Genomic DNA, 26,195 nt, shown 5'->3' with positions numbered 1-26,195 from the left:
GGGATTGCTCAATCCCATCGGCAAACCAAAAATTTGTTTGTATACTTTGTCTCGAAAGGTGATAGAGTTGGCCTCAAATAAGAGTTTAATTAAGTGAAAAATTTCTTTAATAGGAAGCTTCATATAATTAATCGGTATAGAATTATTATTTGACATATCCCAAACAATATATAATGTATATTCAACGTTTACATTCGTACATAACAAGGTAACATCTAGTGAGAATAAATTAGATTATCGCCAAGTCTACAGTCCTTAAGGTTATTAAATAATGTATCGTAGTTCATAATCCCAAATTGTATTGCCTGTCTAAAGGGTTTTATAGTGCTATATACACGTGTGGCCAAGGATGAAAATGCCAAATTTCTGTAGGAAACAATAGGCCGAATAAGAAACCCGGTTTTGTGTTATTTTACCTCACCGAAAAGTGCAGAACTATTGTATGTTCTGGCCTTCAATTCCTTTAACTGAGCCATAGTAATGTAGTCATTTTTTCGATATGTGGTTAATGTTTTATTGTATTGATTCACCAAATTGGTAACTAGTGCTGGGTCTACTTCAAGATAAGTGGAGGTACAGTCAGTCCTCGTATAACACGTGTTTATACTATACGAATTCGATCATACACGATTTATAAATAGGGAAACGATATCTTATATAACACAAACCGAATTCGCTTATGCACGATTCGCCTTTGTGTTTACAAGAAATGGCAGTCGAACACAGAATCACCCCAACTGAATGCAACACGATAGGAATGAAGAGAATATTCTGAAAATGTATTTATGTTTTTTATATCAGTGAAGGGGAAACACATTTCACCATAATAACGTAAAAACCAACACAATTCCAGGTATCGGTATAATCGCAAATGCAATTAGATCGAGTTTACTACCAGTTTATAACAGATTCCAACTAGCAGAAACGCAACTGCAAACTGTTTTTATTGTTTTATGGTAGTAACCCCTAGAAATCTGCTTTAGTAAAATGTGAGGTGTTAATCTCTGCCTTTACGGTATTGTTTATTCAGTTGCTACATGCACACAGCTTTGTTTATGTGTATCAATCGTGCCTCCTTGTTTTGTAATTGTGCTTTATTCTCTAAAAATGAGTAAAATACTTTAAAAGGTGTGAAAATGAAGCGTCTGGATGAAGACACTGCAGATTCAGAGAGAAAAAGAAAAGCAATATCGATAAACAGAGGCGGACGGGTCAAAAATTCTTACCTGGGAAAATTTATAGTGGCCTCATACTATGGTTTATGGCCAAAATCACACCGGCCTCCGGCCCACCGGGGTTTCCCCGGTAAGCTTGCTTATGGCCAGTCCGCTTCTGTCGATAGAGAAAAAATATGAAATTGTGAAACGCTTTGAGCGAAATGGAAGACCATGTCATATTGCACGTGCTACAAGCCTAAATGAGGCAACGCCGAGAATTACAAAGAATGCAGAGAAAATAAAAACAACTTTCATAGCAGGAACAACTCAAAGTGTAATTAAAATCCATTAGATTAAGACACAAAGAATTGGAAGAGATGGAACGGCTGTCATCTGTTTGGATAGAAAAATCAAACAAAAAACAAATTTGCTTATGATAGAAGCAAAAGCATTAGCAATATTTTATTACGTAATAGTCGTAATAAAATACGAAAATATTTTATTACGATTATTTATTGTTTTTGGTAATGTTTTGGTTACAAATGTGTGTTCAATCTTGGGTGGTCGGCACCTAACCCTATTTTCCCCATAGGGCCTGTTGTTTATATTGCACGATTTTGCATTGCACGAGGGTTTCTAGGAACACAACTATCGTGCTATACGAGGACTGACTGTATCTGAAACAACTGAATCTAACTTATTAATATAATCATGTTTATACAGTATTACAACAGTATCTCCTTTATCTGCCCTCTGTATAATGTCTTCATTTTCCCGAAGTTTACGTAAAGCTGAACTGTTATGTGTATTCAATTTAGGAAGCTGCTTTTCTTTTATGTTATTTACCACTTGGTTAACTTGTTGAATAAATAAATCTTTTTGTGGAACATTACAAAGTCCAAATTTAATGTCAATTACACACTGGTGTTTAGGTAGTTTTCGAGGTGGTAAATTATAATTTAATCCTTTGGATAACCGCTCAATCTGGTCTCGTGATAGCACATACAAGGAAAGATTTGTAACCTGTTGATATGTCGGTTCGTTCGATGTTAAGAGAGGGGGTGTTCATGAACTAGCTGACATATTCTGTGGTAGTATCTTGGGGGGGGTCGTCACCCAACTCATATGTACTTGGTCACAAGCCCGATAATGTGTTGGAATTCGCATGAGCATGTTTTGACCCTCCCGTTTGTTTCTTATTTCTGAGGCCCATGCTTCACATCGCAAATCTATGGAGGTCTTCAATACAGACCAATCGCTAGGATGTAGATAAATTTTTTAATTTGTCGCAAAGTTTTCTAACCTGGGAAATGTATTTTCATTTATTATACCAAGATCTTAAGGCAAGTTTAACTATATTAAGCAATGTGGCTAGTGCTAGTATTAGCATTAGTAGAGGTATACGATGCAAGAAAGCAAGCTTATTCAGCATCAGCCAAAAAAAAAAAAAAAAACCTCCTATTTCATCCCTCAATTCATCCCAAATGCATGTCCAGTTCAGCCTTAAATTTATTTAGGCTATTAGCTTCCACAACAAAGGATGAAAGGCTGTTCCACCAATCAACTACCCGCTGGCTAAAAGCAAATTTCCGCACATCTATTTTACAACTATTTTTCCTCAATTTGAAACTGTGCCCCCTTAGTCTGAGCAAGATGAAGAATCCCATCCGAATTCAGCTCGCTCAACCAATTCAAGGCCTTATACACCTGGAGAGTAGGCGCCTTGTAGGTGCCTATTCTCCAGGTGCTGCAATTTGCAGAACTTAAGCCTTTCTTGGTAAGAGCACCCCTTTGTTTCCCCTCACCATCCTTTTTAACCATTCTTTGTACTCGTTCTAGCAACTCTACATCCTTCCTAAAATGAGGCGTCCAGACCTGTACACAGTACTCTAGGTGTGGCCTGACCATTGCCTTGTATAGCGGAATTATCACCTCCCTGTTCCTGCTAGCAAAATTCCTATATATCATTGACATGACTCAAAGACATGCCCTGGCTGCAAGTCTGCACTGCTCAGAAACTTCATATTTGGCTGCACAATTACCCCCAGGTCTTTTCCACCTTCCACTTCCCTAAGTGTAGTACCACCACCCAGATGGTACGTTTCTCTTCGGTTATTGCTACCTATATGCAGTACTTTGCATTTGTCAATGTTAAACTCCAGTTGCCACTTCTCAGCCTTTTTCCAAAAAAAAAACTATCTAGATCCAGTTGGAGTAGCATACTGTCATTACTGTCATTAACAACCCTGCCAACCTTTGTATCATCTGCAAACTTGGACATTAAACCTGATATACCTTCATTAATATCACTGAAAAATATGCAACAACAAAAAATGGACCCAACACCGACCCATGGTTAACTCCACTAATAACATTTATTCATGAAGAGCAGTGTCCATTGATTACCACTCTCTGTTGTCTCCCACTCTACAATCAATTTATGCATTATAGCAGATTACCCTTGATGCCATACCTCTCCAAGTTGTACAGCAGTCTTCCAGGTCAACAGTATCAAAAGCTTTCCTAAAATTCAAGTATATGATATCAAAATTATTTTTGGCATTCCATTCCTTTGTGACCACATCATAGTAACCAATTAAATTAGTCAGACAAGACCTCCCTTTAACAAACCCATACTGTGTCTAAACTATTACTACAGTCTTGTCTAGATGATCCTGCAATGCTTCTTTAACCAGTGATCCAGTGATTCTATTATTTTCCCCAGAACACAAGTTAAACTAACAGGTCTGTAGTTACTAGTGTCACCTTTTGAACCTCCTTTGTGAATTGGTACATTTGCACATCTCCAGTCCATGGGGACCTCCCCTGAGTCCAAGGAAGCTCTCATAATTATGGCTAAGGGTTTGCTTACTTCCTTTACTGCCTCCTTTAATATAACTGGATAGATCCTGTCCACCCCAGGTGCCTTCCTTAGGTTTAACTTCAACAATTGCAAGGGTGCAAGAATATTTGCTGATGCTATCGAGGCAGTGTTAGGTGGGTTGGAAAACTGCTAGCTTGGGGGGGGAGACAAAGACTAATAGATTAACAGCAGCCACTGGCAGAGGTAAAAGAGATTCTTGCACTGCTTCTATTGGAATGAGCAGAAGCCTGGAAAACAAGATGCAGGATATTTCAGAGACTGCTGGGAGTCATTGCGGTACAAGTAAACACATGGGTTTTGTTAGTATAGCTAAGAATAGAAACACGTGCATGTATACTTGTGTGTACACCAATGCTAGGAGTTTAGTAAATAAATTTGATGAATTTGAGGTATTGCTCAAAACATCAAAGGCAGATATTGTTGGGATTTCAGAGACGTGATGTCACACAGATATAAGGAATGCAGAACAGGAATCTGGGGAGTACAAGGTCTACAGAAAGGATACACAGAATAGGAAGGGAGGAGAGGTTATGCTATTAGTTAAGAAACACATAAAATCCAAGGAAGTGAAGCCAGTCGACATCGCTGGACAGTGCAGTGTCGAGTCAGTTTTGTGTGACATTGAGAGATCAAAATTGAGAATAGGAGTGTGCTATAGGCCTAATGACACTGATGAGTATAATAAGAAACTGTACAGGGAAATAGAGTGGGCCAGTAAATCAGAGCCTTATAATGGGTGATTTTAATTTCCCAGATATTGACTGGAATTTGGGGGCTGGTCACTCACACACTAGCAAGGCTTTTGGGGATTTAGTGGATGATTGTTTTCTACATCAGCATGTTCGGGAGGCAACTAGAGGGAGTAATACTCTTGATTTGATTATCAGTAGTGATTCTTCATGCATTAAGAATCTGCAGATAAATGAACCACTAGGTGGCAGTGATCACAGTGTGCTGAAGTGGGATTTACTCAAAGAGGTAACTACCATTAGGGGTAAAAAAAAAAAAAAAAAGTTTCTGTTTATACTCCGGCACGACAACCAAGTCAGTAGAGTTTACAATAAATCGTCAATACAAATATTTATCGTATTCAGTAGTCACGGGTTTCAACCCCGGTCCACTCAAGGAACGTGTGTTATTCACTCTCGCTCCTGACCACTGGGCTACGTCAGGCCTAAAGATATAAAGGGAAGGGTTATTGCTTTCATAAAGGCGACTACGATGGACTGAGACCGTATTTAAATTCTATACAGTGGGAACAACTGATGATGTTACCAACAGCAAATTCAAAATGGGAAGCATTCAAAGAACTTATCTTGGAAGCTACTAGGCTTTACATACCAACTAAGAAATATTGTTCAAGGTTTAGGCCTAAATGGATGTCAGATGAACTAATGAGACATATGGCAGAGAAGAAAAATGCATGGATTCATACAAATTAACACGTGACACAGAAGCCTATGACAGATACAAGTTGATCTGTAACCAAGTTACAAAGGAGGTTAGGCAGGCGAAGGCCGATTACGAGAAATCTTTGGCAAGGGATGCAAAGAAAAACAGCAAAGAGTTCTTTACTTATGTAAACTCTAGAAGGAAGGGGATGAATCAGATTGGTCCACTTGATGTCGATGGGTCAACTGTTGATGATCCTGCTCAGGTAGCTAACAAACTAAATGAATATTTTGCATCAACATTCACACATGAGGAGTTATTCAGCGAGGGGAATGCCAGAGGTGTATTCAACTCTGGCAGTAAGCTAGATAATCTTGTAATAACTGAGAGTAAAGTGGAGGAGAAATTGTTGAAGAAAAACACAAGAAAGGCACCTGGGGTGGATGGGATCTATTCAGTTATATTAAAGGAGGCAGCAAAGGAAGTAAGCAAACCCTTAGCGATAATTATGAGAGCTTCCTTGGACTCAGGGGAGGTCTCCAATGACTAGCGGTGCAAATGTGATCTGGCTGACACAAGTAATTATAGACCTGTGAGTTTAATTTCTGTTCCAGGAAAATTAATGGAGGCACTGGTTAAAGAAGCACTGCAGGATCATCTAGACAAGACTTCAGTTATAGCTCGGACGCAGCATGGTTTTCGTAAGGGGAAGTCTTGCCTGACCAATTTGATTGGATGCTATGATGCAGTCACAAAAGAACTGGATGCAGGGAATAACTTTGATATTATATACTTGGACGTTGGAAAGGCTTTTGATACTGTTGCACATGGAAGACTGCTGTACAAATTGGAGCAGTGTGGCATTGGAGGCAAGTTGCTGCTATGGATAAAGGGGTGGTTGAGGAGGAGAAGACAGAGAGTGGTAATCAATGGACACTGCTCATCGTGGACTAATGTTATTAGTGGAGTCCCTCAGGGTTCAGTGTTGGGTCCATTATTGTTTTCTGTATTTATAAATGATATCGAGGATGGTATATCAAGCTTAATGTCCAAGTTTGTAGATGATATAAAGATTGGCAGGGTTGTTAAGGACACTACTGACACATTGCTGCTGCAACAGTATCTGGAAAGGTTGAGCAGATAGGCTGAGAGGTGGCAAATGAAGTTTAACATTGACAAATGTAAAGTACTACATATGGGAAACAGCAACCCCAGAGCAACGTATCAACTTTGTGGTACTACAATGACAGTGGTAGAGAATGAAAGGGATCTGGGGGTTGTTGTGCAGGCAGATATGAAGTTCTCTGAGCAGTGCAGACGGGCTGCAAGAGTAGCTCATGGTGTATTGTCAATGATGTATAGGAATTTTTCTAGAAGGGATAAGGAGGTGATTATCCCCTTGTATAAGGCAATGGTCAGGTCACACCTTCAGTAATGTATACAGGTCTGGAGGCCTAATTTAAGAAGGATGTAGAGCTATTGGAACGAGCACAGAGAAGGGCAACAAGATTAGTGAATGAAACAAAGGGTTGCTCTTATGAAGAAAGGCTTAAGTTTTGCAAATTACAGTGTCTGGAGACAAGGCACCTTTGAGGTGTCCTGAAAAAGGCCTCTGAGGTTGGGCAAATTCATATTTTAGAAATAAATAGACTCATACACCAACCATGAAAATATAAGAATTTTACTGTAACTAAAATATTTACAAATAAAATAAAATAAATATTTACAAAAACTGCTATTATATTAAATTAAATTATGTATATTATAAAAAAAAAACAAAAAAAACATTAAAACTATGATGAAATCCTTGCGATAAAATACACTAAAATAAACCAGATTAAAAACTAAAAAACGATGCTCTTATCGATCAGATCACCTTTGAGGTGATCTGATCCCACCACCCCAGATGTGGGAATATTGTTCCCACATCTGGGGTGGTGCCCCCAAAACCTCTCTCAGGCTTTTTGATTCCATTCAGAAGAGGGCAGTTAGGTTAATTAATGATTCATCTCTAACAGAGTCTCTCCACTCGCTCTCTCATCGACGTACTGTTTCCTGCTGCATGCCTCTTCTACAGATACTTCCATGTTCACTGTTCTTCCGAATTGTCTTCTATAATTCCCGCTCTCTCCTTCAAAACAGTCCGAACACGTGCCGCCACCAGCCAACATCCATTTACTGTCCAACTTCAAACTCACAGAACCAACTTTCATCTTCCTCGTTTATTCATTCAACTGCCGTTTTCTGGAAGAACCTTCCTTCATACGTATTTCCTGAAAATTACAGTCTACATAAGTTCAAATCCAATGTCAACAAATATCTTCTTTTGTCTTCTCAACCTCCACCCAAGCACGGTAGTAAGTACTATAGGTCCTCTCGTGTTTGGAGTTTACATACAAAAAAAAAAAAAAAAGATTAAGAAGTACGAAGCAGGACAAAGTTTGTCATCTATTGCAAGGAAATTGGGTCTCGCCTCTTGGACAGTGAATACCATTTTAAAGGACAGTGCACATATAAAAGAACATGTCAAAGGGTCAACTCACTTAAGATCAGCAGTGATCACAAAACATCGTTCAGGTGCTGTATCAAAGATGGAACAGCTGTTAATAATATGGATGGAAAATCAGATTCAGAAGTGAGTGACCCTGAGCCTAATGACCATTCAAGCAAAAGCAACAAATATTTATAAAGTTATTAAGGATAAGTATGGCAAACCCCAACCCAAGTTTGTGGCAAGCAATGGGTGGTTTAATAGGTTCAAGCATCGCGCTGGTTTCCACAGTGTTAAAGTATGCAGTGAAGTCGCCAGTGCCGATTCTGCAGTTGCAGAGAAATTTTGTGAGTGTTGGAAAAATTTATTGATGAAGGCAGCTATTCAAAGCAGCAAATTTTTAACGTTGACGAGACTGCTCTGTATTGGAAAAAAATGCCATATCGAACATATATTGCCAAAGAGGAAAATACAATGCCAGGCGTCAAGGTGTCAAAAGATAGGGAGATGCTCTTGCTTGGGGCTAATGCAGCAGGAGATTACAGATCAAAACCACTGCTTGTGTACTATTCTGGAAATCCTCGTGCATTTAAGGGCATCAATAAAGCCACCCTACCTGTGCATTTCCGATCGAACCAGAGAGTGTGGATAATAATATTTCTCTTTGAGGATTGGTTTAAATGCTGCTTCATCCTCGAGGTTGAAAAATATTGAAAAGACAACAACATTCCTTTGAAGATTTTGCTTCTATTAGATCAGTGTTTCTCAACCTCTTCAATGGTGCGGCACAATTTTAAAGACACTAAAATTTTGTGACACTCTATAATCACTACTATACTCATATATTCATAAACAGGAAGTTATTTCTGTTGGGTTTATTTAATAATGCACTTATTATTTGTGTAATATAGGTGAACAAATCTAGTACTAGGAATCAAAATGTAACGTCACGTTGATCGCCGGAAGGCACTCAGATCAGCGCAGCATAAATAAATGAATTTTTTTAAATTAATTCTTATTTTAAAACCTGGATTTTTTAATTTGCATTTTCCGCAGCACACTTGAAGCAGACTCGCGGCACATTAGTGTGCCGTGGCACACAGGTTGAGAAACAATGAATTAGATAATGCTCCTGGAAATCCTATGCATCTAGATGATTTCAATTCGAATGTGAGAGTCATATTTCTACTGCCAAACACGACTTCACTCATGCAACCTATGGATCAGGGTGTTATTTTGAATTTAAAAGCATACTGTTTACGCACATTTGCTCAGGCATTGTCTGCAGTAGATGATGAGAAAAATTTTACATTAAGACTTTTGGAAATCTTACAGTATTTACCACGCCATCTTAAACATTAATAAGGCCTGGGCAGAAATTACTAAAAGTTGTTTAAATGGTGCATGGAAGAAAATATGCCCACGGCACATAAAAGGCTTCGAAGGATTTGAAAAAGACCAATCATATGAAGAGGTTACAGATAAGATTGTAAAGGTTGCAGAGCTACTTCAGTTGGAGGTTGATGCCAAAGGAGTTAATAGAGGAAGAAGAGAAGGAATTATCTAACGAATAACTGATTGACTTGCAGGCAGCAATAGTGAAAGAAGAAAATGCTGACGAGCTCAAGATGAACCAAACGAGGAGCTGAGACGCTTCATCACCAGAGAGATGGCAATGGCATTTCGTGAAATTTCATCGGCAATGGCGAGGTTTGAGAAGGTGGAATCTGACAGCGAACGATTCTTAAAATTAACAGAGGGGTGAATGATATTCTTGCTTGCTACAAAAAAATCTATGATGAAAAGAAAAAAGCCAACATCCAGTCATCCCTTAATATGTTCTTTTGTAAGGTTGAGCAGCCAAACCCTTCTAAATCTCCACAGCCCTTAACCTCCACAGTGGCGTACTTATCAGCTGAAGATGTTGAATCTAGCAATGATGCTCAAGAGGCAAAACTTACTGACGGTATGCCTGTCTTCCCTCTTTTTTTTGTAATTTTATAATTTGGAAATTTTTTTAAATTGCTCGCTTTTGTAATTTTTCCTGCGCATGAGATAAAAAAATTGAATAAATACAATAAATAATTCTATTTACATGTTCGTTGAACATTTCCTTTTTGATTCAATCAAATGAGCAAGCACAGTTGTGAGTGCTGCACACGCATGGAGGAATTTCTGACTTACATAGCATTCTGCGGAACGCAACCCTTGCGTAAGTCGAGGCGTTCCTGTGTTTTGAAAGCTTCTCCTTAACTTAAGATAAAAGTTTTCTAGCTGTGGGTGTAAAAGATACATGCTGTGATGAAGGAGTAATTGTTGATTATTTTATGTTTAAAAGTGTAGACCTAACAATACATTTTGACATCAGCAAGCCTTCTGATTATATTATCGTCAGAGCTATAGAAGTCTTATTTCAGTGGAAACTGAAAAATATTAAAAATTACAAAATATTGAAAATTACAAAAGTTACAATTATTGGATAAAAAAAGTTATTTAATTGAAAAAAATTTAAATAATTAAATGAAGATTCCTGATGGCTATCCATTTAAACATAATACAGTAAAATGGGATGAAGAATCTAGAGATCCAATACTTTCTGAACAGTTGGCTAGACAATTTAAAGATTTTCTCAGTTAGAATATTATTTCAAAAGAACAAAGGCTCTCAGAAAGCTTTATAGAGGAATTTCATGAAAGAGGTGACTGGAATTTAATTTGTAAATGTCAAGCTCTTTCTGAAGATTTTATGAAAAAAAAATATGCAGAAAAATTAAATTTAGAGTTTATTTCAGAGTTTCAAAGCTTATCTGAAGATTTTATTCGATAATTCAAAGAAAAATTAAGCATTAAAAAATTCAAACACTAAACAGCACCTTCATCATTTAATATGCTGATGAACTCGATATGCAAATTATAACTAAATATCAAGAGCTATCAAAAGATGTCATCGAGCAGCTGCTAGAAAAATTAGATTGGAAACAGTTATCTAAATACCAATCTTTGAGTGAAGAGTTTATTAATACACATAAAATGAAAATAAACTGGTGTAGTGCTGTTTTAAATTGTTCATTAAGTGATGATTTTGTAAATGAACACTATAAAAGATTAGTATTATACATGTTAGCTGAAATGTGAATGAAATAAAATTGCTTGAAAAAAAGTGCAACTATTAAATGGCAGATATTCTTAACACAAAGCTACCAATCCTTCCTGCTAAAAATATAGATAATTAAGGATAGATTTTGAATACAACATAAACAAGTTCAAAACAATCAAAAAGACACTGGTATTCACATCAATTCTGAGTTGATGTGAATCAAAATCCTAACTCAATTTTGAGAAGTCCCAGACTAGAAAATTTGTTTCTTCTACCAAACTGCATTTGAGCTTTGATTTTTGAGCCATTGACCAGTGTGAATAAAAAAAAAAAACATATATATATAAAAAAAAAACTGCTTAAAATTCTTTGGAGCAATTGGTAGTCATAATACATACTCTTTCACCTTTTTCTCCTTTATCTCCGGGCTTTCCTTGAAACCCTTTTTCACCCTACAGAAAAACACTTTTAAATGAATACAGGATAAGAGACAACACAAATATTTAAAAAGAACTGTATATATCAATAGACAAAATAAATTATTCTATTTTAGTACTACAAACAAAAAAAAGTGTAAATTAAAATCACTACAGAAAACAATATGCATTATGTAACTTTCTATACTAATAAATATCTATACTAAATTAATACTTTGTATACTAAATTAACAAATCCCATAAAGTGAACTTGGTGGTAATATGATTTAAATAAAATGGCCTATATAATATGCAGGCTAAGTTAACAGGAAAAGTAAATTTAAATCAGTTTGAATCAGTAACTGATTTTTAACACCTCCTGTCAAACTGTTTTAAACCTCCTGATCCTAAAACTTCATCTGACAGTATCAGTGAAATTACCACTCAAGTTTCTTAATGTAAAACCAAAACCAAGAAATGCTCCCCACCTCCTTTTAAAATCAAATATTAGAACTAGATTATCTTTACATTATGCCCTATACAGAAAATTGCTCGCTATCTTTTTTTTTTTTTTTTTTTTTTTTTAAATCAAAACTTTCTGGGAGAGGCTAAAGTGCACCCCTGAACAAAACTCACCATTTCTGAATACAGATTTCCTGTATAATATAGGTACAGTCAACAAGAACAAAACAACAGAAGTGTTATACTGAACTATATAACACTATATGAAACTAGCATCAAATTAGATAAAAGCTCTTGAGGTTACATCCTTAATAAGTTGTCAGATTTTAAGGGGTGAGAGAATAAAGGGAGCATTCCTATTTGTGTTGGAAATAATAACACCAACTAACTACAAACTGATGATATCTTGGTATAAATGTAAATGTATTTGTGTCTACAATTCTGCCCCGGCATGACAGAAGAGATATGTTGAAAGCTGTGTGAATTAATTCATGACTCGAAGGATTCTGCAAGGCTTTTGGGGAGAAATTTTTAACAGTGTGGCCTGCATGTGTAAGCAGAGGCAATCTATTTTGCAGAAATGGAATACATTTCAGTAAAGGTAGTGCAATGGTTGTTTGTTTATTTGGTTTTTAGGAGCATTAGCAACTAAGGCCATATTGCTCCGGGGATATGCGGTGGTCATTCCCTGACCTTTCCACATCTTACGTATTTGGTGGTCACGGGCTCGAACCCCGGTCTAATCAAGAAGCATGTGCTATGTACTGCTGCTCCTGCCCACCTGGCTACGGAGGCGGCCAGAGCAATGATCGTTGATAATATCATCACGGAGGTCTTTAAGGTTCAGAGAGGTTGCTAGTTTGATGAGAAAGGGGAAATACATATATGCATTTATGATATGTGTCGAGATAATGCATGCAGATATGTGAGTAGTAGTAGTAGTGGCATGTGATGCAAGAAAGCAAGTGTATGAGCTCATGCAGCATCAGCCAAAAAAAAAAAAAAAATCACAACATTCCCTCAAATGCCTGTCCAGTTCCTCCTTAAATTTATTTAACCTATCAACTTCCACAACAACAAATGGAAGTTTGTTCCAGCAATTAACCACCCCCTGGCTAAAGGCAAATTTCCGCACATCTATTCTACATCTGTCTTTTCTTAATTTGAATTTATGCCCCCTTAGGTTTGTAATCTGAACTGAGCAAGTGGAAGGATCCCATCAGAATTCAGCGTGCTCAACCCATTCAAGGCCTTATACACCTCATTCAGATCACCGCGCAGGTGCCTAGTCTCCAGCCACTGCAATTTGTAGAACTTAAGTCTCTCTCTTGGTAAGAGGATCCCTTCATTCCCCTCACCAATCTTGTTGCCCTTCTCTGTACACGTTCAAGCAAATCTACATCCTTCCTAAAATGAGGCCTCCACACCTGTACGCAGTACTCAAGGCGTGGCCTGACCATTGCCTTATACAGAGGGAGAATCACCTCCTTTTCCCTGCTAGCAAAATTCCTATATATCATTGACAAAACCCCATGACCTGCCCTGGCAGCCTGTCTGCATTGCTCAGAAAACTTCATATCTGACTGCACAATTATTCCCAGGTCTTTTTCATTTTCTACCACCCTAAGTGTAGTACCACACATAGTTGGTATGTTCCTCTGGGGTTACTTCTACCCATGTGCTGTACTTTGCATTTGTCAAGGTTAAACTTCAGTTGCCACTTCTTAGCCCGTCTGCCCAAATTTTCTAGATCCTGTTGCAGTAGCACACTGCCATTACTGTCATTAACAACCCTGCCAACCTTTGTATCATCTGCAAACTTCGACACTAAGCCTGATATACCTTCATTGATATAATTGATAAATACACAAAACAACAGTGGACCCAACACCAAACCCTGTGGGACTCCACTAATAACATTAGTCCATGAAGAGCAGCACCCATTGATTACCACTCTCTGTCTTCTCCCACTCAACCATCCTTTTATCCATTGTAGCAACTTACCCTTAATACCATTCTGCTCCAATTTGTACAATAGTCTTCCATGCGCAACACTGTCAAAAGCTTTCCTGAAATCCAAATACAGTAAACCCCCGCTATTCGCGGGGGTTACGTTCCTGAGAAATGCCGCGAATACCGAAAACGCGAATACTGAGTTATGGCTCCCATAGTAATAAAGGGGTTCCGTTCCAAAGTATGAAATATATAAGAAAAACTAGTCTAAAATTTTGTCTATGTATGTATTATATGTACCTTCATAATATGACTACGTACATAGACAGTACATAGTGAAATGCAAGCATATGGCATCGAAATGAAAATAAAAAACAATTTAATATTAAATGTAATATTTATTAGAAATTTCAAACAAATCTTTCAAACCAGCGTCTTTGCTAGCTAAAAAACCTATCCCGCCAGTGCTATCACCAGTTTCGCTAAAGCGTTGATAAGGAGTTTTGCGTTTTCACGAATGATGAGTGAATTTAACGGAATTTTATTTTGAGTTCGGGATTCTATCCACAGATTTAAAGCTTTTTCCATTTTTTCTAATTTAACATCACGAGTTACAGAGCAAATTTTTGAAGCAATTAGCTGGTTTTCACGGACACTACGGCGGATTTTTTCTTCCGATTTTTTGATTGATCGTACCGTTGACTCATTGATTTTATAATGTTTTGCCACTGAGGAGACACTTTCACCATTAGAAATTTTATCTAATAACTCAATTTTATTCGCTAATGTCATCACCTTTTTTGATATTTTCACATTTCTCTTGTTATTCGTAGTCATATTTTTGTAGGGGTTAGAAAGAACTTGTCCACAATAAAGTCACTTTCTTCTGTTAACACACTCGAAAAAGTCTGTTTTACACTGCAAAACGGTAGATTTATCACTTTTTTAAGCATATCAATTTATAAATTGATAAATTTATTCTATTTATAAGCATATAAATTAAAAGCAAACGACGAAACCTTCCATAACAAGCGCATAACACATATTGAACAAGGATTAGCGAGAAACATTCACGCTCGCGATTTTGTCACCCCTCTCCCCCCACCCACTGAGCGCTGTTTTGACCGGGAAAGATAATTTTAGCCACGCCCATGTTTTTTTATGGCGGAAAATATTCACGGCGCTTTAAAATTCACATTTTTTAGGTTTCATTTTATATTAAATCGGCGATCGCGAATACGCGAAACCGCGAATACAGATACTGCGAATAGCGGGGGTTTGCTGTATATGATATCAAAATTATTTTTTGCATCCAGTTCCTTTGTAACCACATCATAATATCCTATCAAATTTGTCAGACAAGACTTTCCCTTAACAAACACATGCTGTGTGTGAATTATTGCTGCAGTCTTGTCTAGATGATCCTGCAATGCATCTTTAACCAGTGACTCCATTATTTTACCCAGAACAGAAGTTAAACTAACTGGTCTGTAATTACTCGTGTCACCCTTCGATCCCCCCCTTTGTGAATTGGGGATACATTTGCACATCTCCAGTCCGTGGGTACCTCCCCTGAGTCCAAGGATGCTCTCATAATTATGGCAAAGGGTTTGCTTACTTCCTTTGCTGCCTCCTTTAATATAACTGGATAGATCCCATCCACCCCAGGTGCCTTTCTTATGTTTAACTTCAACAATTTCTCCTCCACTTTGCTCTCAGTTATTACAAAATCGTTAAGCACCCTTTTAAAGTTTGATAAACTTCTGGCATTTTCCTCCCTTAATAACTCCTCATGTGTGAATGTGAATGGCTGCTATGAAGGGGGGGCATTTCTTTAAAAATTGACAGTTTCCAAATAACACCAGTAGATGGTGCCATGTGGGCATTCAGTCTTGCCCACAGTCTTCTCAATAATCTAACACAGGATTATCGTCATTTTTTGCAGTGTGTACTTTATTTGGTTTTGCAGTTTTTATAAGAATGACCTTCATAAAAATAAAAGTAAAAACAAAGATAAATATATATATATATATTTATATTAGTAATAAAAAAGTTAATAATTATAAAGACTGTAACTAATATTTATGGGTCAATGCAGTTGCAGAGCAATCATGCATTACAACCATAATGCGTATAAAATATTGAGGATAATAATAGAAAATAATAGAAAAGGTAAATCAATCAAATAATACCATTCAGGGATTTAGGAAAACGCTAAGGATTCGTTTTTTGCCTTCAGTCTGGGTGGTTGGCACCAGTTGAAGTCATCCGGATTGTGGGTAAAAAGTGATAATATATTTTTTTTTTTTTTTAAATCCTTAGCGTTTTCCTAAATCCCTGAATGGTATTATTTGATTGATTTACCTTTTCTATTATTTTCTATTATTATCCTCAATATTTTATATATATATATATTAGAGATAAATTTTCATACCTTTGGACCAAGTGAACCAGGATAGCCAGGAAACCCAGGAATACCAGGTTTTCCCTTGAAAAAGAAAAACAGTTTGCAAATTTCAGATGACATTCATAATTACTTTTTTCAGATTTTCTCCCAGAAAAAATGTAGAATGTTTGATATAATTTAACATTACAAGCATCTAATGAAACAACTATATAAAGCAAAAATTATATAAAAATTGCCTTCCAGTAGGAGAAATACCATTATTATCACATTACACACTATTACTAAAAGAGGAAGATGAAAATCAAACTGCAGTTTTGAATGAAATGGTATAAAACATATAAAAGTCATGTGTTTAATTGTTTTTTGGTTGTTTGCTTATTATGGCACAGGGGATGCAAGATCATAAGCATTTTTCAACCTTTTTGGATTATAAGAACACTATATTATGAGTAAGAAATTGGCTGAATACCAAATCTACATAAATTTTAATTCATTCATTCATTGTCAATACAAAAAAAATAATCAAAAATACCATTGTATTCATGACTAGAAGCAAAATAACTTAATTACTTTCACAAAATCTGTTTTATGTACAGATACTGAGTGTACCTTCTTTTTATTTTATTGTTATTCTATTTGTAAAATAATAAGAGGAGTGTACCTCAATATAGTGCGTAGAACACTTCCGTATGATACTCTCCAGAAATTAAAACCAAAAAAAATCAAAAAACTTACATTAGAGTAACAAATAGTTAAAAAAATAATTAAAAATCAATTTAACACAATAAAACTCAATTTAACATAATTAAAAATCAATTTAACACAATTAAAAATAAGAAAATTAATTAAAAGAATTTAATGAAAAAAAATTGCAAAACGATTTTCCTTCCTAAAGCTGAAAACGCTTTTCGACCGTATGTCGTGACCACAGGAATGAAAATGTCAGCTTCAGGAAGGAAAATCACTTTACAATTTTTTTTCGTTTTTTTGTTAAATTCTTTTAATTAATTTTCTTATTTTTAATTGCTTTAAATTGATTTTTAATTATTTTTTAAGCTATTTGTCACTGTAATGTAAGTTTTTTGATTTTTTCGTTTTAATTTCTGGAGAATATCATACGGAAGTGTTCTACGTACTATATTGAGGTAAACTCCTCTTATTATTTTACAAATATTGATATCAATGTAGAACATATTGAGCATTACAGCTCTGGTTCATACTATCTAATTGTTATTCTAATTATTGTTAAAAATGATGTAACAAGTAAATATATGGTCTGTGCTCAAATGACTAAGAGTAAGAACAGGTGAATGATTATATTTGCATGTACAACAATACTATGAGCATAGTAAAAAATTTGTTGAATTTGAAGTGCTAGTAAAGACATCAAATGTGGACACTTTCCGGATATCAGAGATGTGGTATCACTCAGCTATAAGGAATGAAAAATTTGAATATGGAAATATAATGTGAACAAAAAGGATGGACAGGCTAGGAGGTGGGGGAGAGGTTATGCTCTTATTTAAGAGGCACATAAAATCTAAGGCAGTGCATCCAGTTGAAATGGGTGGCCAGTGCAATTCTCAGTCAGTTTGGTGTGAAATAAGCACTGGAAGCAAAAATGAGGGTAGGAGTGTGTTATAGGCATAATGATGATGCTGAAGAGTATAAGAAAAAACTGTAAAGAGAAACAGAGTAGGCCAGTATATCAAAATGTCTTAAAATAGCAGATTTTAACTTTGATTTTAATTTTTTCCAGATATTGAATGGAACTTGTGCATTGGTCACTCACACACTTGCAAGACTTTTGTGAATTTATTTACTGGATGACTTTTCTACAGCAGCAGCATGTTAGAAAGGCAATTAGAAAGAGTAATACATTTGATCTGATTATCAGCAGTTATATTGCATTAAGAATCTGCAGATAAAAGAACCATTAGGTGGTAGTGATAACACTGTATTGATGTGGGATTTCCTTAAAGATGTAACAATCATCAAAGGTAAAGTAAATGGAAGAGTTTTTGCCTTCATAAGGATGACTATATTGGTCACAGACAGTTTTTTTTTAAATTCTATACAGTGAGACCAACTAATGATGTTACCAACAACAAATTCTAAATGGGAAACATTCAGAAGGGAAACCATGGATGCTACCAGGCTTTTCATACCAACTAAGAAATACTGTTCATGGTTAATGGATGTCAGCTGAACTAATGAGACCTATGCAAAGGTAGGAAAATGCATGGGATGCATATAAATTATTGGGCAACACCAAAATGTATGGTAAATATAAACTAGTCTGTAATCAAAGCCTCAAAAAATGTTAGATAAGTGAAGGCAAATTACGAGAAAACTTTGGCAAAGGTTGCAAGGAAAATCAGCAAAGACCTCTTTGGAAGAACTTATGTAAACACTGGAAAAAAGGGGATGTATCAAGTTGGCCCATTTCACATTGTTGGTTAGACTATTGATGATCTTGCTCAGGTTGCTAATAAACCAAATGAATGTCCTACATCTGCATTCACACCTAAGGAATTCTTTAGGGAAGGGAATGCCAGAAGTTAATCAGGGCTCTAACAGGGATCTAAATGATTTTGAAATAACTGAGAGGAATGTGGAAGATAAATTGTTGAAGTTAACACCGGAGGTGAACAGGATTTAACCGATTATATTAAAAGAGACAGCAAAGGAAGTAAGCAAACACTTAGTCTAAATCATGAGAGCACACTTGAATGCACATGAATTGCATTCAAGCCTATTCACAAGAATATTGAATGCACAAGACTATGCACATCAATTAAATAAATCCAAATTGAGGGAGGAGGGTTGCAGAATAGATGCATGTAAAGTGTGCCATTAACCAAAGGGTGGTTGATTGCTTCTTCTATCTACTGTTGTGGAAGTTGATAGCTTAAATAAATCCAAGAAAGAACTAGACAAATTACTGGAAGGGATAGATAGTGAAATGAGCTTTTTTTTTGGATGATGCTGTACAAGCATGCTTTCTTGCATTGTATACTATTTCAAACTGAATACTGAACTAGCAGTTTGGTGATTGTTAAAAGGAAGTTGTGAACGGACTCCTTGGAAGAAAGAAAGGAAAGAAAAGAAAAGATAATTATGAATCTCTGGTGCTAACTTTGCCATAACATCATATATAAATGAGCTGGAAAGCATCACTGAAATTTCATTTTCTTCATTCAGATCTCTGTTCTTTTCCCTCAAAATTAGGGAGATGTAAGTGGTAGTAGTAGTAATGATGCAAGAAAGCAAGCTTATATAACATCAGCCCAAAAAAAAAGAAGAAAAAAACCAACACAGTTCAGCCATCCCTATCTTCCACGAATTTGTCTAGTCCTTCCTTGAATTTATTCAACCTATTCCAACAATCAACCACCCTCCGGTTGAAGGCAACCTCCGTACATCTATTTTGCAAAAAAACCTTCCTGAACTTGAATTTATGCCCCCTCATTCGTGTAGTCTCAGCAAATGGAAGAACTTCATTAACATTCAGCTTACTCCATCTATTCAAAGCTTTAAACTAATCAATCAGATCTCCGCATAAGTGCATAGTACAAGATACTATAATTTGCAGAAATGAAGTCTTTCTAGGTAAGAACACTCTTTTGTTCTCTTCACTGTAACTGCAACAAAGGAAACAAAAGAAAACAAAAGGAAACATTCCATGCTGGAATTGCAGTATAACTGCAAGCTTCTCCAGTTGGTCCTGCATTGCATATTTAAACAGTGATCCCATTATTTTCCCAGGAACACACATTATGCTAACAGGTCTGAAATTACTCATTTTGCCTTTTGATTCCCTCTTTATGAATTGGAGATATATTTGCAGATCTGCAGCCCTTAGACACCACCCCTGAATCCAAGGATGCACTCAGAATTATGGCTAAGGGTTTTTCTTACCATCTTTTCTGCCTCCCTTAATATAACTGAATAGATTCTGTCCACCCTAGTTGCTTTTTTTTAAGTCCATCTTCAAAAATTTCTCCTCAACGTTCCTTTTAGTTATCACAAAGTTATTTAACTCCTGGTTAGGGTTTTATAAACACAGGGCATCCATTCCCTAAAGAATTCCTCATGTGTGAATGTAGTTGCAAAATACCTATTCAGTTTGTCCAAAACCTGAACAGGGTCAACAACAGTTAACCCATTGACATCAAGTAGCCCAATGTGATTCAATGAAACTTCTATTCTTCACAGAAAGCTTTGTTGTTTTTCTTTGCCAAAGATTTCTTGTAATCTATCCTTGCTTGCCTAACCTCCTTTGTGACTTTATTACAGACTAATTTATATCTACTATAGGCTTTTGTATCACCATATAATTTATATACATTCCAATTTATATTGCCTTATAATTTATATACATTCTATTCTTCTCTGCCACGTGTCTTAATACTTCATCTGACATCTATTTAGGTCTAAGCCTTGAAAAGTATTTCTTTGTTGGTATGAAAAAAATAGTAGCTTCTTTAATGACTTCCCTGAATACCTCTCATTTAGAATTTGCTGTTGGTAGCATCATCAGTTGGTCCCACTGCACAGTATTTAAAAACTTTAACAGGGTCCCTGTAGTCACCGTTACAAAAGCAAAAGCCTTTCCCTTTAACCTTGACAGCAGTTATGTCTTTAATTAAATTCAACATTAGTACACTTTAATTAAATTCAAAATCAGTACACTTTAATTAAATTCAAAATCAGTACACTTTAATTAAATTCAACGTTAGTACCTCACTTGTTCTCAAAACACATGCTATAATGATAGATAATGATCTGAACACTTGTATTGCTTCATAGCTGACTTTATCATTTGATTCTGAGTAGCTTTAAAGCCTCCACAAACTTTACTAAACAGTAAATATGCATTTGTGTAACTGTTATACAGTCATAGACTCATACATCACGTGTTTAATGTTACTAAGCAACTGGGCCTAGATAGTAAAATCAAGGATTCAAGGGTGAGTGCCTTTCGTACTCCCATCAATGTGTTCCTGAATTTTGGATTTGTGCTTACACATTATTTTGGCCTAGGTACGCCCATGATTTTTATCATTACAAGTGAAATAAAATTAATGGTAAATTTTTAAAAAAAATTTTTGGCAGGAGGCCAAGGGCCCCCTAGATTATGAGGCCCTGGACTGCAGCCCACTCAGCCCATATGTAAATCCGGCACTGGTCAGTGCCACTCACTAGTGACTACTTGTTCCATTTCAATATGGTACATTTGAAAAGTGATGATACAGCTTTTCTCAGCACTTCTTTAAACAAACTTTCAGAGATTGCTAATGTTCCGTTAACTAATCATTTACAGAAAGACAGCCAAACCACACAAATGCGTATTGATTTAAACTATTTTAATCTGTTTTTTTTTTTTGTTTTTTTTTCTCTAGCTAACAGTAAATGATGCATTTATTAATCTGCTTTCACAGGAAAGTATGCAGTCCCCTTTTCAAATATGCAAATTAACATATGACAAGGAAATCCTATAACCACCAAGTGTTCAATCTCTGATTTTAATACTCTTGCTACTAAAGTTTTTAAGCTTATCATAACAGGAATATTATCAACCTTAAGTGCTAGACAGTATTTCTAAAGGAAAGGAATCCCATATGATTTTAGGCTGGTCAGAACATGCCCAGTATCTACCTTGTAGAGTCACCTAACATCACTGGCACTGAGAGCAAACTGCTTTTCAATCTTACAATTTTTTTTTGTTACAAAATATCACAACAATGGGATACAAGCTGTAATTAGTTTGTTTACCACTACCTTGTAAATATAAATTCAAAATGGCACATTTTTCAAAGACCTCATCTACATATATAAAACGTTTATGTATGCTGCCCAAATTTTCCAACTGCTAATTGTTGCCAGCACTCGTTCACGTGGTTCATCTCGCATGACCACCATACTGGGCATTAATTTTTGTACTAACGTTTTTCCAACTGCTAATTGTTGCCAGCACCCGTTCACACCATTCACCTTGAATGACCACCATGCCGGGCAATCTTCTTTATTAATTTTTGTACTAACATTTTTCGACTGAAGAAAGGCAGCCTATGCCTGAAAGCTAACGATGTATGTTTATTCTAACTGTTTATTTTATCTGTCTTCAATTTTAATAAACCGTTCTAAGTTTTAGGATATGTAAAATTGGCTGAACAGTGTATAAGAACTTTGAGGAAATGTAGAAGAAATGCTAATGAAACATTAGAGAAGAGATCTAATAGACTAAGAAACCGAAACGAAACACTACAACTATGAAGACGGACAGAAAACATTGAAGAAAGAGAAGCAAGATTGGAAAAGAGAAGAGAGATGAAATACCGTAGGACTAATCAAATAGAAGTACCAAATATGAATAATCAACAAGCTATAATTAATGTGGAAGAGCATGACATAGGAAATATGTGTTACAACCGTGAGTATTGCAATGCAAGATATTGGGGACATGAGTTTAACACATCGAATAAATACACTAAATGCTGGAAAAGTTTCATGTAACCCACTGTCTGAGACACCAACTCTATTACAAGAGCTGCTTACAGGGTATACATGTGAAGCAAATAACTACAAAGAACATATAAAAGATACAACTCAGCAATGGCATTTGGATCAACGGGCACAGTGATTAAATCAGTGCCTGGAAATGGTCCATAATGTTTTAGAATACACAGCCAGATTTACTATTTAGTCTAACCGCTATATCCAAATAGGCCAGGATACAGACAACTTCATATTTTCAATTCTGCTGAAGCAACAACAAAATGGCTTGAAAAATAATCAAACCAAGGTTGTGTGGCTGAAGTAATGCAAATTTTGATGTTGAAGTAATGCAACAATTGGACGAGATGGTTAAGAGACAATATAATGCACCAATGTCCAAAACGGAAGTTGCTGCAATATTTGATGGAGAAGACGAGAAACCACCTGCAAAGAGAGACATAAGAAAGGCACCTAGGGTGGATGGGATCTATCCAGTTGTATTAAGAAGGCAGCAAAGGAAGTCAGCAAGCCCTTAGCTAAAATTATGAGAGCTTCCAGGCAGGTCCCCATTGGCAGGAGGTGTGCATATGCATCCCCAATTCACAAATGGGATTCAAAAGGTGACACAGGTAATTACTGACCTGTTAGTTTGACTTCTGCTCCAGGGAAAATAAAGGAGTCACTGGGTAAAGAAGCATTGCAGGATCAGCTAGACAAGATGGCAGGAATAATTCAGACACAGCATGGGTTTGTTAGGGGGAAGTCTTGTCTGACCAATTTAATTGGATACTATGACATGGTCACAAAGCAACTGGATGAAAAAATAATTTTGATATCACATACTTGGATTTCATGAAAGCTTTTGATACTGCTGCACGTGGAAGACTACTCTACAAACTCGAGCGGCATTGGCATTAGTAGAGGTATACAATACAAGAAGGCAAGCTTATGCAGCATCAGCCAGAAAAAAAAAAAAACCTCCCATTTCACCCCTCCATTTGTTCCAAATGCCTTTCCAGCACTCAACTTTAATTTACCATTAGCATTAGTAGAGGCATATGATGAAAGAAAGCAAGCTTATGAAGCATCAGCCAAAAAACCCACTTCCATTTCACCCCTCCATTTGTTCAAACTACCTGTCCAGCTGAGCTTTAAATTTATTTAGGCTATCAACTTCCACAACAAGGGATGGAAGTCTGTTCCACCAACCAACTACCCGCTGGCTAAAGGCAAATTTCCGCACATCTATCCTACATCTGTCTTTCCTCAATTTGAATTTATGCCCTCTCAGGTGATTATTCTGAGCAAGAGGCAGAATCCCATTAGCATTGAGCATGCTCAAACTATTCAAGGCTTTATACACCTCTATCAGATCACCTCGCCGGTGCCTAGTCCCCAGACATTGTAATTTGCAAAAGTTAAGCCTTTCTTCATAAGAACAACCCTTTGTTCCATTCACTAATCTTGTTGCGCTTCTCTGTACTCGTTCTAGCAGCTCTACATCCTTCTTGAAATGAGGCCTCCAGACCTGTATACAGTACTCAAGGGGTGGCCTGACCATTGCCTTATACAAGGGAATAATCACCTCCTTATCCCTGCTAGAAAAATTGCTGTATATCACTGATAAGACACCATGAGCTACTCTTGCAGCCCGTCTGCACTGCTCAGAGAACTTCATATCTGCCTGCACCATTATGCCCAGGTCCTTTTCATTCTCTACCACTGTCAGTGTAGTACCACAGAATTGATTGGTTACAGACCAGCTTATATCTTGGTTACACACTTGGTTATATCTTGGTCTGTAACCAAGATATAACCAAGTTTAACATTTGTCAAATGAAGTTTAACATTTGTCAATGTTAAACTTCATTTGACCCCTCTCAGCCCATCTACTCAACCTTTCCAGATCCTGTTGTAGCAGCATGGCATCAGTAGTGTCCTTAACAACCCTGCCAACCTTTGTATCGTCTGCAAAATTGGACATTAAGCTTGATATACCATCATCAGTATTATTTATAAAAAGAGAAAACAATAATGGACCTAACCCTGAGGGACTCGACTAATAACATTAGTCCACGATGAGCAGTGTCCATTGATTACCACTCTGTCTTCTCCCCATCAACCATCCCTTTATCCATAGCAGCAATTTGCCTCCAAGGCCACACTGCTCCAATTTGTGCAGCAGTCTTCCATGTGCAACAGTATCAAAAGCCTTTCTCAGATCCAAATATATAATATCAAAGTTATTCCTCGCATCCAGTTCTTTTGTGACTGCATCATAGTATCCAATCAAATTGGTCAGCCAAGACTTTCCCTTAGCAAAACCATGCTGTGTCCGTGCTATAACTGAAATCTTGTCTAGATGATCCTGCAGTGCTTCTTCAACCAGTGCCTCCATTAATTTTCCTGGAACAGAAGTTAAACTCACAGGTCTATAATTACTTGTGTCAGCCTTTGATCCTCCTTTGTGAATTGGGGTCACATTTGCACATCTCCAGTCTATGGGTACCTCCCCTGAGTCCAAAGAAGCTTTCATAATTATGGCTTAGGGGTTGCTTACTTCCTTTGCTGCCTCCTTTAATATAACTGGATAGATCTCATCCACCCGGGTGCCTTTTTTATGTTTATCCTCAACAATTTCTCCTCCACTTTCCTCTCAGTTATTACAAAAACATCTAGCTCACTGCCAGAGTTTACTTCACCGCTGGCATTCCACTTCGTGAATAACTCCTCATGTGTGAATGTAGAGGCAAAATACTCGTTTAATTCGTTAGCCACCTGAGCAGGATCCTCAACTGTAGAACCATCAATATCCAGTGGACCAATCTGATTCATTCCTTTCCTTCTAGAGTTTATATAGGTAAAGAACTCTTTTCTGTTTTTCTTTGTATCCTTTGCCAAGGATTTCTCATAATCTGCCTTTGCCTGGATAATCTCCTTTGTGACTTGGTTACAGACCAGCTTATATCTATCATAGGCTTCCATGTCACCCATTAATTTATATGTATCCCACATTTTTTGTTCTCTGCCATATGTCTCATTAGTTCATCTGACATCCTTTTAGGCCTAAACCTTGAACAATATTTCTTAGTTGTTAGGTAAAGCCTAGTAGCTTCCAAGATAAGTTCTTTGAATGCTTCCCATTTTGAATTTGCTGTTGGTAACATCATCAGTTGTTCCCACTGTATACAATTTAAATACTGTCTCAGACCATCATAGTCGCCTTTACGAAAGCAAAAACCCTTCCCTTTACCCCTGATGGCAGTTACCTCTTTGAGTAAATCCCACTTCAGCACACTGTGATTACTGCCACCTAGTGGTTCCTTTATCTGCAGATTCTAAATGCATGAAGTATCACTACTGATAATCAGATGGAGAGTATTACTCCCTTTAGTTGCCTTCCGAACAAGCTGATGTACAAAACAATCTTCCAATA

At 36.6% G+C, this 26,195-nt stretch overlaps 1 protein-coding gene across 1 annotated transcript in view; it reads right to left on the bottom strand.

Annotated features, from left to right (window-relative positions):
• The window catches only part of LOC150089465 (uncharacterized), a 1,372,165-nt gene that overhangs the window by 758,213 nt on the left and 587,757 nt on the right, over positions 1 to 26,195 (bottom strand). Inside the window, exons 27-28 of the mRNA XM_090389992.1 lie at positions 16,286 to 16,339; positions 11,419 to 11,472 (exon numbers count right to left, since the gene is read on the bottom strand). Of these exons, the coding sequence (XP_090246118.1) occupies positions 11,419 to 11,472; positions 16,286 to 16,339 (108 nt within the window). The remainder of the gene's footprint in view (positions 1 to 11,418; positions 11,473 to 16,285; positions 16,340 to 26,195) is intronic.

The sequence above is a fragment of the Mastigoproctus giganteus genome, chromosome 2 (assembly GCF_048544385.1).
Source record: "Mastigoproctus giganteus isolate SK-2022 chromosome 2, ASM4854438v1, whole genome shotgun sequence".
Classification (NCBI taxonomy): Eukaryota; Metazoa; Arthropoda; class Arachnida; order Uropygi; family Thelyphonidae; genus Mastigoproctus; species Mastigoproctus giganteus.
Note: the sequence above shows the minus strand (reverse complement) of the source record. Positions and strands in the feature narration are given on the sequence as shown.